The sequence below is a fragment of the Rhea pennata genome, chromosome 1, assembly GCF_028389875.1.
Source record: "Rhea pennata isolate bPtePen1 chromosome 1, bPtePen1.pri, whole genome shotgun sequence".
Classification (NCBI taxonomy): Eukaryota; Metazoa; Chordata; class Aves; order Rheiformes; family Rheidae; genus Rhea; species Rhea pennata.
The window spans coordinates 24,776,670-24,791,012 of NC_084663.1; the positions used below are offsets into that span (position 1 = coordinate 24,776,670).

At 38.2% G+C, this 14,343-nt stretch overlaps 1 protein-coding gene across 3 annotated transcripts in view; it reads left to right on the forward strand.

Annotated features, from left to right (window-relative positions):
- AASS (aminoadipate-semialdehyde synthase) overlaps window positions 1-14,343 on the forward strand; it is a 37,568-nt gene that overhangs the window by 15,522 nt on the left and 7,703 nt on the right. For all 3 annotated transcript variants that reach the window (XM_062583265.1, XM_062583284.1, XM_062583275.1), the window contains 6 exons: window positions 2,762-2,883; window positions 7,830-7,959; window positions 8,898-9,008; window positions 10,316-10,424; window positions 10,882-11,022; window positions 12,825-12,992. In XM_062583265.1, coding sequence (XP_062439249.1) covers window positions 2,762-2,883; window positions 7,830-7,959; window positions 8,898-9,008; window positions 10,316-10,424; window positions 10,882-11,022; window positions 12,825-12,992 — 781 coding nt within the window. The remainder of the gene's footprint in view (window positions 1-2,761; window positions 2,884-7,829; window positions 7,960-8,897; window positions 9,009-10,315; window positions 10,425-10,881; window positions 11,023-12,824; window positions 12,993-14,343) is intronic.

The window sequence follows — 14,343 nt, forward strand, 5'->3', positions numbered from 1 at the left end:
TGCACTTCTTACTCATAGGGATGCAACGCTCTTGAGCTTGGAGCAAGTGATGCTTGAATCACTCCTGGGCCCCCTACCCTCTAGGGCCTTAACCCATGAGGCTCCACCAATTAGGTCTCTGAAAAGCCTGACGTCCGCTCTCCTGAAGTCCAGGGTTGCAATCTTGCTTGTTGCCTTACTTCTTTCCTGCAGGATCCTGAACTCCACCATCTCATGGTCACTGCAGCCAAGGCTGCCCCCAACCTTTACATCTCTAGCCAGTCCCTCTTGGTTGGTAAGGACAAGATCCAGCAAGGCACCCTTCCTTGTAGGCTCCTCCACCATTTGTGACAAGAAGTTAACATCAATGCATTACATGAGCCTCCTGGACTGTTTGTGCCTTGCTGTGTCACCCAAGATGTCAGGGTGGTTGAAGTCTCCCATGAGAACCAGGGCCTGTAATCGTGAGACTGCTTTGAGCTGTATCATAGAATCATAGAATCAGAAAGGTTGGAAGGGACCTCTGGAGATCATCTAGTCCAACCCCCCTGATCAAGCAGGGTCACCTAGAACATGTTAGACAGGGTTGCATCCAGGCAGGCTTTGAATATCTCCAGAGAAGGAGACTCCACAACCTCTCTGGGCAACCTGTGCCAGTGCTCCGTCACTCTCACAGTGAAGAAATTCTTCCTCATATAATATTTGATCCAAGTGTGCTGTAATTCTGGACACTGGAAAACTTTAAAATAAGGATGATAAGAAGTTTTCCTACAAATTCTAGCTTTCCTTTCTGTAGGAAGTCTTTTGTTTGTCAACACTGTTGCTCCAAGGACCTGCATACCACAGCTACTTGCTATAAGTAATGGGAGGAGAGAAGTTCTTTTTCTTTCCTGGCCCAAGAGAGTTGTAGTTGTGGAGGAGGATTTTCTATTAAACGTGGTATTAGGACTGGGAGGGACGTCCTTAGTTTTTTTACATGAAAGGATGTGGTGTTTTTAGGAGGCCTTCTGTGAATGGATTAAGTCAAAAATTTAGCATTTTAAAAAATAAAGTCTAAAATTATAAAACTTGTTTGAAGATCAAAAGGTCCAGTAACTTGTAATAATAATTTAGGTAGACGGGTAAATACACTGGTAAATCCTGTTGAGATTTTACAGAACTGAGAGGAACTACCTTTTTTTTAAAAAAAAAAAAAAAAAAAAAAAAAAAGAAAAGCAAACATGAAAATGAAGGAAGGGAGGATGAAATATCTGTAATTTTGGAGGTTAATTAAAGTTTCACAAACACTCAGACACATATAATAGGTGGGAATGTGCTTCAGACTGATAGGATAGATGTATTTGATATTCATAAACTCAGGTCCACTCAGGGCAGTATCTCAACACAGGTGTTTGAGACCTTGTTTTCCTAAATATTGCAACGTACTGCATACTTTAGGTCTGTGGTAGGCTGTGACATCATCTTTCATTGTTTTGGATGTTTTTTAACCAAAAAAATACAACCAAAAATTTACTTATGGTTGCCATATAGAGTCCCCAAAGTATCAAAGCCAAACAGTTTTTGGTAGAGATACGATTAGTTCCTTTTCAAGGACACTAGCTCAAAGCAGCACAGACATGAGCTTGTAACTCAGACCAGAGTTCTCTCTACATAGTGCAGTATATGCCTATGTAAATTCTGAATGGATAAACGGGAAAATAAGGAACATGCCTATACATTTCTGAAATTTTCCATATGTCTGTATTTTCAAAGGTCTTGGTATTTATTGAAATTGATTCTCAGGATATGAGGTAGGGAAAATACCAAAATCTAAACTCCATTAATTATGTTGAACAGTAAGACAATAAATAGCTTCCTTTGCTTCAATAATAAAAAGAGCTGCTTCAACAAACATATTTTTACTTGTTAAATAGTTTTTGCCCTCATAGTCGTGAAAATACTTTAAACAGTATTACAATCCCAGTTTTACAACTTAATGCAAATTTAAGCTAAAAAGCCCTTTATCTATAAACAAACAAAATCTTTTTTTCTATTATAATTTATGCATTTATGAAAACATACTAAATTGATAAGCAATGTTCTTCTGGCTGGCAAAAAGGAATGCAAAGTCTAGTGTGAACAATTATGTTGAAAGTCAGTGAAGAGCTACTTCTTAAATTGTTTAGGAAAGTAACAGTACCTTAATTGAAACACACTGCCGGTTGTCAAATAAGAGTTCTTGTTTGCAAACAGAATTTCTTAACTGTTTTTTTTTTTTTGTTTTTTTTTTTTTTTTGTTTTTTTTTTGTCTCTGTATGTATGTTCCTATGATGGTCTAATATAAGCCTAGTATGATTTACCCAAAATGTGCTTTCACCAGCATAGTTATATGTACCTCTGATGTAAAGGAAGCACAGTACAGACAGGAACACATTTCTGACAGCACAGCATGATACATATGAGTGGTCCTCATATGAGCAAGCTACAGTCATTTGGCCATTGGGGAAAATGTATTGCCAACAAAGGAATAATGTCTAGAACAGTCAGTAGCAATTGGAGAAGCAGTGGATACATTAATGGAATTGATCTTGGTTATATTAGAGGAAGGAGACTAGAAGTTATGCAAAAGAAGAATGGACACAGTGATTGACCAGTCTTGAATTAGATAGCCAAAAGCTTGACTCTTAGTCTGAATAGAGCTCTTGGATTGTAGACTTACTAACACATAGTTACTTGTCAGCTTTAGCAACTTGCTGTTTCTTTCTTCTGTATGGTTTTTAATTTTGCCTGTAACATGTCCTAGGGAATATGCTCAGTCGCTGAACATGGATAATAAGAAGAGGGTTTTGTTACTTGGATCTGGCTATGTTTCTGGCCCTGTACTAGAATACCTCACTAGAGATTCCAGCATTGACATCACAGTGGGTATGTAAAATTTCACTTGTTTTTGATGGAAAAAATATGTCTTCCATGTATTATATGGGCTTATTTTAACCGGTACTAGAGTGCCAGGATCTTTCTCGTAAGTGTTAAGTGGAGTTGGTTCTGAGAACAGATAAAGAAAATCTGCTCTTATGCACTGCAGAAAAAGATTGCGTACTTTTCTGAACATTTTTAACTTACATAATCAATTTGAAAATGACGTAGACACATGAAAAGTTTACTGTTCTCATGTATTGCTGATAGGGAAGTTGGAAAAGAGTATTTTTCCATCTAACATACCAGCTTTGGGCCTGTGACTGCTTTGTGGCTAGTCAATCTCTTTCCTTGGTGCTCAGTTGTGTTTTCAGCCTCACACAGAAAGAAGATGAAATTATTTTTATAGCTGTCTATGAGTAGAGTTTCCTCTGTTGACTTAAGTGGTAGTGTATAGTAAAGCTTCCTCAGATCCTGAACTCAGGAACATCTGCACACATGGCTACCTGTTTATACACTGTTTTGGTTTTATCTGCAGCATATTTCATGCTGGACATCTACAAAGCACTTTTCTGTACCCATGATGATGACTTTACCCTAATACTGTGACTTTAGAATTAAAAAACAAGCTGTATTTCCCGAGTGATACATTATCAGAAAGTGGTTTCTTGTGAAACTTTGCGTTTCTATCGTTTTGAATTTTTTTGTTATTTTGTTTTATTTTTCCCCTCTCCATGCTACTTTCACACTTTGCTGCTTTTGTTACTCTTTGAGGTGATAACCAGGGTATTGATAAATTCTGGGGACAGATTTCCTAGGAAGTAAGACGTGCACATTGGGGAAGCTATACCTCTGTCACTAGTACTGGCTGATGTGGTAAACAGGGAGGAATTGCAGCCGTGTGCAGTGCCCATCCCCTCATCAGCAGGGTGGCTGCATCCAGCCCCTGCAATACAGTAGCAGTAAGATTTGTTTTGCCAAGCACTGTGCAAACATAGCACCTTCCCCTTACCTGGGTGAGTTAAAAACATGCAGTTTCAACAGTGAAAAAAAAAAAAGGCTGGGGAGGAAAAAGGCACAAACATGATGTTACTTGTCTAATGTTTGACAATAGGTTAGTGGATGAAGAAAGCATGAAACTCACCTCACAGTGCCACATTGTTTCCCTGCTGTTAGGCTGGACCATTTCAGATCTAAGTGATTGAAACCATTGACTAAGAACTTTAATGAGGAAACCTTCACTTAATGTCAGCTTTGTTTTGAATTTGTAGACTATTTTACTGCGCTTTTTTTTTCCTAAGTGCAAATTGGTTGTTAGGGTAGAGAGAATCACCCTCTGGCAATAATGTATTTCAAAACACTGATTCAGTAGCTTTTAGTAGAATTCCTGTTTCTATCCAAGAATAGCTGGACAGTTTAAATAAAAATATACATGTTATTCACCATTTTTAACATAATAAAAATATAAAAGTTAAGCTTTTGCTTATGACTTAGTCCTATCAATCCTGCATACTCTCACTTTACCACTAAAAGGGAGTATTTGTGACACAGCACTGGAACAGGTTGTCCAAGAGGTTGTGGAGATATTCAAGGCCCGCCTGGATGCAACCCTGTCTAACATGCTCTAGGTGACCCTGCTTGATCACAAGGGTTGGACTAGAAGATCCCCAGAGGTCCCTTCCAACCTTTCTGATTCTATGATAATTTTTTCCCTTTGACTTTGAAAAGGGCATAAGGAAACGAGGCCCTAACTTAGAGGCACAGATGCTTTTACTTCTCTGCAAACCTGTGCCCTACCTGCTCCCTTCCTTGCCCACTCCTTTCTCCCAGCTTTGTTCCCATTGCATTGCTCCTTATCCTGGCACTGATGTTCTGCATGCTAGGCCAGGAAAGGAACCCATTTCACTTTCAGTCAGATATAGCAAGTCCTGATTGGTTTTAACCTGGGTCACTTTTCCAAGTTCCATTTTCTTCATAATGTAAGAGCTAATGGTAACACAAGCAAGAGAATAGGAAGGAGCAAGTGGCGGCAGGAGGAAGGCAGGGACTGGCCTCTCTTTTAGTGGTAAAGTGAGAGTATGCAGGGTTGATAGGACTAAGCCATGTATATGTACTGAAGCTAGCTACATTGAAGCTGAACCTTTTAGTCATATTATTTTTACGCAAAAGCTTAACTTTTATATTTTTATTGTGTTAAAAATGGTGAACAACATGTTTTTTTTTTTATTTAAACCGTCCAGCCATTCTTGGATAGAAAGAGGAATTCTACTAAAAGCTACTGAGTCAGTGTTTTGAAATGCTTTTTTTAAACTAGATTTATCTATAAATGTACTGGCTACATGGAATGAGGGATGGGGTAAACTTTTCTGGGCACATGTTTGTTCGTTTGTTTGTTTAATAAGTCTATTAGTTAGCTCTGTTCAATCTACATGTTGGTCAAGACATCTGAACTAGTGAAGGTTTTCCTCTCTCACCTAATCCTAACATGATCTGAAAAAGAAAAAGAAGCTTTCCTCTGTGGGCTTTTTTCCTCCTGGACCTCCACCTGTTTCTTGCTTTTCAGTAAAAAGTTGGTGCATTTGTAGAAAAGGCTGCTACTGTCAAAAACTGATTGAATATTTCAGTTCTGCTCAGAGTTACTAAGCCAAGTGAACCACATGCCCATTTTTAAAACCAGGAAAAAAATATGTACTGCTTAGTGATTTGAAATACTTTAGGCTTCAAGATAAATTGTTGCTCTAACTACAAATACTTTTTTTTTTCCCCCAGGAAAATATTATAAATCCAAAATTAGTTTGTTTTTAAAACAAACAGCATATAATTTTTTCCATTGTGATCTTCTCTTGAGAGTCAGTGCAACAAGCCATTTCATTAAATTGGGAAGCATCAGGCATGCTGTTTCTGTATTTCTGTCTGAAAGTCAAAGGACGAACAAAAACTGTAGCTGTTTCCATGCTACTAGATTGTTCTGTTCCAAGTGAGGACAGAAACATGCAAAGAAAGACACTTTTTCAGGGAGGGAATTACCTTTATTTACTTATTTATTTATGGCTGTTATAGTTGTACACTGTTTCTCCAGCAACTTGATGACTTTATGAATATCTACAGTAATTTAATATAGCCAGGACCTCAAAGTGAGTTTCTAGCATCCTAGAAACTCCTACACACTGTTGACCTAATCCTGCAAATCCCTGTTCTGTCAAGTAGACCATTGGATGACTTAAATAAGCAAGGGTCAGTAGACCTGAGGGGTGATGGGCCTCCCAAATCAAAGCATGAAGATCAAGTCTGTCCTGTGATTTACTACCAAATAAATAAAAAAATGTTAAAAAATGCTCCCTTGTTTTAATAGCACTTTTGTGCTCTGTGTAGGATTTTACAGAGTTCCTGATTGCTTGTTACTCCTGCTTTGGTTCTCTTTATGTCCTTTTTAAAGTTTTTTATATGCCTGATCCTTTTGACCCCCTGCCTGCAACAATTTGCTCACTGACACTAGTACTGATCTGCCTGAATGGGCTGGTGGTGCATGTGGCCAGGGAGCAGTAGAGCTGCTCTTACAGTTTTCTGTTGGTCCTCTTTATTTTATTTTTACGAGACCTTGTGTGGGGAATTGTTTTAGTCTGTATGAGCAGCCTTCTCCTGTGTCAGTATTAGTCTCTACTACAGCTCTTGCCACCATTTTGTGGTCTTTGACCAAGATTTTTCTCCAGCCTGATAAGTAGCATCCTTATGCCCCATTTATGTGACTGTTACTTGCATTCTTCACCCTCAAATACTTTCTTTATTGATCTGCTTTTAGATCCAAAATGGGATGAGTTTCTAAGGATTCAGAGAGAACCTGGTTCTCCTCCTGCGTCAGTGGCTTGGTCACTTTTCTTTGGAAACTTTGTAATATTTTTTGCAGTGTATTTAGATACTTATCTAAGAGTGGCAGGTGCTCATCTGAGATATTAAAGACTGAACTTCATATATATACACTTTTACAGTTTAGAATTTGTCTTACTACAGCTATCACGAGAGTCCAGAGTTAAAGACCTGGGAGTATGCTTTAGGAGTAGAACAGAGCCCTGCCTATGCTACAGTAAGAGTTGAATTTTTGTGACTTAATGATGCTTCTGTGACACATTTCTAAAAAAGAGAGATATTTATTAGACAGACTTTTTTCACTTTCCGTAGAAACACTTGCATGTGAATGTGCACTTCTTTCTATTTAGTTAATCTGTACTCCCACCGCATAGGCACTTGGTTGCAAAATTCCTGGCAAATGCAGACAGTGGTGATGTAGAAAACCATGCCTAGAAGATGTGCATATGATTCAAATGAACCAATGGGTTCTGCAGTGTCCTAATGCACAAAGATAGGTTTAGTTCTCCTTTTTTTCATGTATTCTAGACCTACTACTACATGCAGTGGAAGAGGAGGGTGATGACTTTTATTTTTGCATAATTTGTGTTGACCTAGCCTGCTTAGATGAGGAAAATTTTGTTAATGGTTGCAGTTAAAATTTTTGTTAATTTTAAGCACACTCACAATGTTGCTAACAGGTTATGAGTCTGTTCTTGTTATACAATTTTGCAGTGAATTGTTCTTTATTTCTGAAAGTAAATATTCTTTGTAGACTGTTTTTCTTGAGTTGTAGCTTCTATGGTTTGACCTACATTAGAAAAAGATAAGATGCTTTATACCTGATTTCTCTCCAATTGTTAGTAAAAAGAAAACATCCATGCAGCTGCTTCTCTGTGGAAAGAAGGAGGTAGATGTAAAGCACAATTATCCATTTGCAGAGGAGTGCATGCAATGTAAGTGCTGATGAGTGGAGTTTGTTACATGATAACTTGGGTAATGTAATGTTTTAAATATGACAGTTGAGGTCTGCCTTCACACAGATCAGTGGAAGTGCTTTGGAATTAACTTCATTTTTAGGTAACAATTGTTATGTTTTATTTTTAAAACAGCATCTGTCATGAAGGAACAACTCGAACAACTGACCAGAAAATATGGCAGTGTTACTCCAGTTCATATGGATGTCATTAAGCATGAGAAAAATCTGTCCTCTTTGGTGAAGAAACATGACCTTGTCATCAGGTCAGAATTTTGAGTAAAACACAGTGGGCTCAACCCTGAAAGCTTTCACCTAGTTCACTGACACAAGTCAGCCTGATAACTGTGTAAAGGAGGGCCTTTAAGTGAACGCCCTCATTTTGCAAGAGTTTTTGGTGGTGCCTATGTGGCCCTAATCCACAGATTCATAATGCTCAAGAACTGGAGCCATGTTTGTTCCTGTAACAGTTGTAACTGGCCACTGTGTTGTTATTTACAGGGACATCAGGGATAGACTTTCAAAGGGACTTTGAATGCAGTGTCTCTTTAGAAGTCTTTACAAGTTACTTGCATAGCCTTCTTAATGTGATGGGGCAGTTGCCTTCACCGGTGTATGTGTGCTCATGATTGAATTTGTATACATCAAGAAGAGGCAAAATTCTCACAACTTGGTCATTTCTCCCAAATTTCCTGTTGAGAAGGATCTATTTCCAAGTACTGAAATATGGGAGGAAACTACTTTATAGTTCTTGCCATTTTGTCCCTATTGCCAAAGATGTAATGAGTGTTGTTTCCTTTCCAAGTAGAGCATGCTTTCACAAAGTGCTTCAGCAAGATCATTGTAATGCAAGCTTTTTCAAGGGTGGTTTTCATTTTGCATCTTCTAAACCTCTAGCATGCCTGTTTAGAAGCTGGCCTTGAGAGGAGGTCAGTATTTTGTTTTTTATAAGCAGAAGTGTGACAAAAATGCTATCTAAAGAAATTCTCTGCTGTTGCTTTGCACTCTTCTTTGAGTGCAGATAACAATGCCCTTCTGATAGGGCATATTTCACTTGTGTCGGGGCAAGGCAGGTATAGCAGTCCCTGGTGTTTACTGGACCCCTTTTACAGGCATACAAAAAAATCATTTGTGAGTATCTTTCCAGTGAAAACATAAGTAACTATTTGGATTTTAATGTTGCATAATTCTCTTTGACTTGTAGCTTGCTGCCTTATTCAGTACATCCTTTGGTTGCTAAGAAATGTATTAACAACAAAGTGAACTTGGTAACAGCCAGCTACTTAACACCAGCTATGAAAGAACTCCAGGAAAGGTAGGTATGAGAGTAGCATCTCCCTTGTTTTCCTTCCTTCTTAGGTGCATTATCTAAATACCTTGCAGTCTGTTACACTTGAAACACCTGTAGTGAGTTACTGTTGTCTGTACTCTCTCTCCTTTTCTAAAAAGGAAGATTAATTTCAGGAAAAATTGCATGTGGAGACTGTGGCAAAGCAGAGAAGTGAGTGCATGTCCAATCTGGTCATAGTGTTCTAAACACTGGAACATATTGTTCTGCATTCTCCATTTCATTCTATGTCATTGTGCCTTTCCCTCTTTCTTCAACCCTGTTGTGCTATTTGGAGGAGCTGCTGGACTGTCTTGCTATACCAATGACAGCAAGCTTGTCTGTCTTCCTTCATATTCCCCTCATGAAAACTCATTCTTGGCTTATTGTACCCACGATGACATCCTCCTTCATAGCACTTTCTTTTGGACAGGCCTACCAAATAATCTCAATTGCTAATAATTCTAATTATTAATATTTCTGTTGTCCTGCTTATTATATATGCATGGAAGTTGCTTATCCTTCTCCCATGGCTGTATTAGTGGTTGATGGAAATGTGTTTTGATAAATACAAGAGGAAATTTGTCTGAAATGTCATCCACATTCCTCTGAGTCACAGTACTGAAATCTCTGGAATACTTTGAGTGACTGAGATGGGAATCTCATAAACGGTGTGCCTGCAAATAATAAAAAAGTTACACAAGTGGAGACCCAGTAGTGCAGACAATGAGGGCAGTTCAGGAGCATCTCTTCTCCTTTTTGCTGTGATGCCAGGGCGTTTTCTTAAAAAAAAAAAAAAAAAAAAAAAAAAAGGTGAAAAATTTCATTTATAAAAATACAAAGTGATTTTTAAAATAAATCACCTCATTTTTTGATGATAAGTGATCTTGGAAATTTAGGGAACTGTTAAAAAGAAGAAAGCCCAAATGCTTGACATCCCTAGCAGCAGTTTAGGGCTATTATGACTAGCCTTGTTCTGTCATTTGTGTAATTGCCTCCATGCATTATGGTACCATCCAGGAGAATCTAGGATACAGAGCAGCTGGCAGATCTCCATCAGCCCCTAAATGTTACAGCAAACTGGGAGAAACCAAGGGTATACTGACTCTTACGACAATTGGAACTGCTTAGATTTCAACATCTGCTTCTGTTTTTTCCATAAGCTGCAGATGGAGCCCAAGATTTTCCCTGGTGAGGAAGGTTCAATAAACAGATTTTTTACTGGACATATTTCATGAACAAATGGCTTGTAATACTGAATATTCTGAAAATGCTGCATTTTTTGTTGTTTTTAGCATAGAAGATGCTGGTATTACAGTTATCAGCGAAATGGGTTTGGATCCTGGTCTTGACCATATGTTGGCGATGGAATGTATTGACAAAGCAAAAGAAGTTGGTGCTACGGTAAGGCTAACAGCTGATAAATAGTTCTGCCAAGATTTTCGGAGTGAATTTTTTCCTTTAACAGCAACCAGTTCATGGACATTTCTTAGAGGTGTTTTGGATTCCAGACACCTTGTGATTTCTGATGTTTAGAACTGGATACAAACTAATATCCAGTTGGTGAGAGTCCATCAACTAAGATGACTTCACCTCAGTGTAAGTTTTGGTTTCTTCTCCTTTATGTACTACGGCTGTCTGTCAGATTAACACCATTGCTCAATTAAGTTCTTTTGAGTTTCCCTGTCCACCTGCAGATCTTCTGTCTGATTTGGCCCTTAGGGGAATAATGTCAACAGAAAACTTAAAAACTAAGGGGATCCCTGCAGGGTGGCTCAGCGCTGCTTCCGTCCTGTGGCTTCCTTCTATTCCTTGTTTCTTTTCTGTGGAAAAATCTGACTTGGCTGTTAAACACTTGCAGATTGTATCCTACACTTCTTTCTGCGGTGGCCTGCCAGCTCCAGAGCATTCTGACAATCCTCTGAGATACAAGTTCAGCTGGAGCCCACAAGGAGTGTTGCTGAATACAGTCCAGTCTGCCACATATTTAAAAGATGGAGAGGTGAAGTACTCCTAACATTTTTATTTAAACAGAGGCAAAGCCCATTAGCTGGGCTAAGGAAGTGTAAGGTGATATGTTTACTTTTTAAGCCAGTGGCAATCAATTGCCTAAGTGAGTACCAGTCATCACTTACTCCTCTGTTTGGAGTGTAATGGTGCCTGACTGCTGCCAGATTAATTCTTCCTATATGGAATATGATGTTAAGTAGGGAGCATGTACCTAAAGATTAAGGCATTGGACTGAGATTAGTGTTCTGGGTTGGGGCCCCATCCCTGTCATATATTGCTTTTGCCACTCAATCACTCTCACCTTTGTCTCAGGTAAACAAAGGTGAGAGTACGTCCTTCTACTTGCTTTTCTGTCTAGTCATATTAGTAAACCAAATTGCTTCATTCTGTACTTGCACAGTGTTTAATTTCCTTTTCCTTTGGTACAATCTGTAATACCAATAATAAGTTAATAGATGACACTAAGTAAGCTTTGAAAGGTGGTTTATATAAGCTCTGTTTTGCGCTTCTTGCAGGAGCCATTAGACTAGATTGTCTTTGCATCCATTTTGTGGAAAGATTTAAACTGTGATTTGTGCAAAGCTATTGCAAGCCATTATCAAATTTCTGCTTTCCAATCCTATCTGTCTGATCACTCCCACTTGCTCAGAGTAGTTATGAGGAGGGGCTCTTCAAATGTCAAGGGGACTGCCTTGTTTAACCACCCTGAAGTTTGGCTGATTATCTAAACCTTTTGATTTACAAAACTGAGAAATCTTTTGAAAGATGCTTTATCATGACATTCTGGTGCTCTAGTGTCCTTACTTCAATGAGAAAGGAGGAGAGGTTCAAGGATTGTGAATTGGACCTTTATTAAAAAAAATACATCACTATAAGTTTCAGATGAAAGAGCTTCTTAGAAGAATGTGGGAGTGTTTCTTATTTAATTCTGATCTGGATCACCCACTGCTAGGAAGAGTTAGATCATACATGTGAATGATTCGTTATGAGAATGCTATGTGAGCTTGTCAATCTATGGTGCAGTTTTTGCTCCCTGTCCCTAAATCCTTACTTGTCTTTGACTGTTGTGCAGGATTGCTCCGCACTTGTGTCTTGCCTGATAAACACAATAAGATCTTGCAGCACTGGTTGCTTTAGTCTGCCTTCTAGAAGGAAACCTTGTCCATTTGCTCAGAAACCACAAAATGAGTTTGTATTGCTGCATCAGCTGCTTGATGGAAGCAGGGTTGAAGGCTTTAGTTGGTAGTAATAATAGAACTAGTCAGCTTTATTTTTGTTTCCTGTCAACAGTACATTCTTTTCATGCTTTGTAACTGCAAGTAAAGATACAGATGGGCAAAAATTTTTTACTAGTGTGATATCAGCTGATTTATTTTAATCTTTAGAAAAGGGAAAACTTCTTTTTACATTTGTCTTTTCGTCCAATAAAGAAGAAAAAAAATGTTCATAAAAGCAGGGAGCCTATGGGTGGAATATTCCTTCAGACTGGTGTAGTCTGGGGAATCACTCCAAAATTACACTAATGTAAGTGAAATGGGAGCCTGCAGTCTTCATAAAGTGCAACAGGCATTGATACAGTTTGAGAATGAAGTGGTTTGTTTTAGCCCTTTGGTCGGTAAATGATTGACATGGGGCATGCTCCTTCATCACAGGATATACTTAAATTCTTATACAGTTGTTTTATTTAGGTTAGTCCTTTACTTGCTGCAGAAGCATACTTTGTATTTGCTATTGTAGAAGTAAATTAAATTACAGTGCATTGAAACAATATTTCTGCTCTTTCACAAAATTCAGATTGTCAGTATTCCAGCTGGAGGAGCGTTACTTGATTCTGTTACTTCGATGGATTTTTTCCCAGGATTAAATCTAGAAGGTTTTCCTAACAGAGACAGTACAAAATATGCTGAGCCGTATGGTATTCAGACAGCTCACACTTTGTTAAGAGGCACCTTAAGATACAAAGTAAGTTTATTTTCCTCAAGAAATGAGTATGGTCATTGCTATAAAAATGTGCATCTAAAATTCAGCCCTTTATGTCTTTATATTTGCTATTTATGAGCTTTCTCCACTGTCTCAGCTGTGAGAGAGCTGTGATGTAGCTTTACTTCATGTAATTAATAGCTATTTGTTATTGCAAAGCAGAAAGAATAATTTTGGTAGTTTAGGTAAGCTGGTCAGTTAGCTTGCATAGTCTCTACCTGTGGGTTTTTCTCCTCTGGCTCTGTGTATGGTGATAGATCAATAGAAGACAGAAAAAATTGACTGGTTTGTGTGAGGCAGTAAGTATTGATAGTATGTATTTTTAAGAATTGATCCAGTCTCTTAAAGTTGATTAAAAAAAAATGAATTTATAATTTATTACTTATGTTATTACAGGAAACATAGTGTAAAAAAACCAGAAAATAGTGTTTTTCCATAAAACTGAAAGAGTTTTCATTAAGTAATTGGAAATCTTGAATTTCAACAGCTTTGACATTTTGGTCAATCAAGTAAAATGTTAAGAGATGAATGTGTTTTCCTTGTAGCAGTTAGGCTTTTTACCTTCGTTTGTTAGCTGCATAAAACAAAATCAACATTTTATTTTTGTTTATGTTTTCCCTTTTGGATTTCTTTTTTATTATTATTTCACCAGTCAGTGTACACTAAGAGGGAATAAGTCTGCTAAAAACATACTGAAAACTTGAAACGGCTTTTATGGATGTCTTGGTATGTCTGTTAGATTAAGGTTTATGTTAAGGTTAAAGTTGTTTTGTACACGGCATGAGGAAAAATGTATTTGTCTTTTCCCCCTTAATTATGTTGTTGCAGTACAACGGGATTTTTCCTTTTTGGTGGTGGGGAGGAAGGGAGGCTTGCTTATCAAAAGAAGATGGAAGGCAGATATGGGGGAATAAGGGTTACAAATTGCAATAGCTCTCTTTTTGTCAGTCTAGATATGATCGCTTGTTCAGGAGCTCTAAAAATATGTAGAAGGCATCTCGTCATGAAGTCTTAATATGACAGTATCTGCTCTTCCATTTGGTGTCTGGTAGAATTTTCTTCTTCTGTATAAGTGTTAGCAGAAGGAAAAAATGGCAGAGTGGCATGAAAAGGTGTTATCAGCTATGCTGCAAGAGAGATGTTTTTGTGGATACTGCTGTTTTCTTAACCCAAAAAACAGGTCCACCACTTGGGGTTGGGGTGATGTCGGCAGAGTTGTGCAGAAGAGCTTGCCGTGTCACTACCTGTGTGGTACATGTGGGCTGAACGTAGTGCCGAGCAGGGCAGAAGTCAGCGTCGACCCTCCGTGCACGTGGCTCTGTCGCTGAGTAGA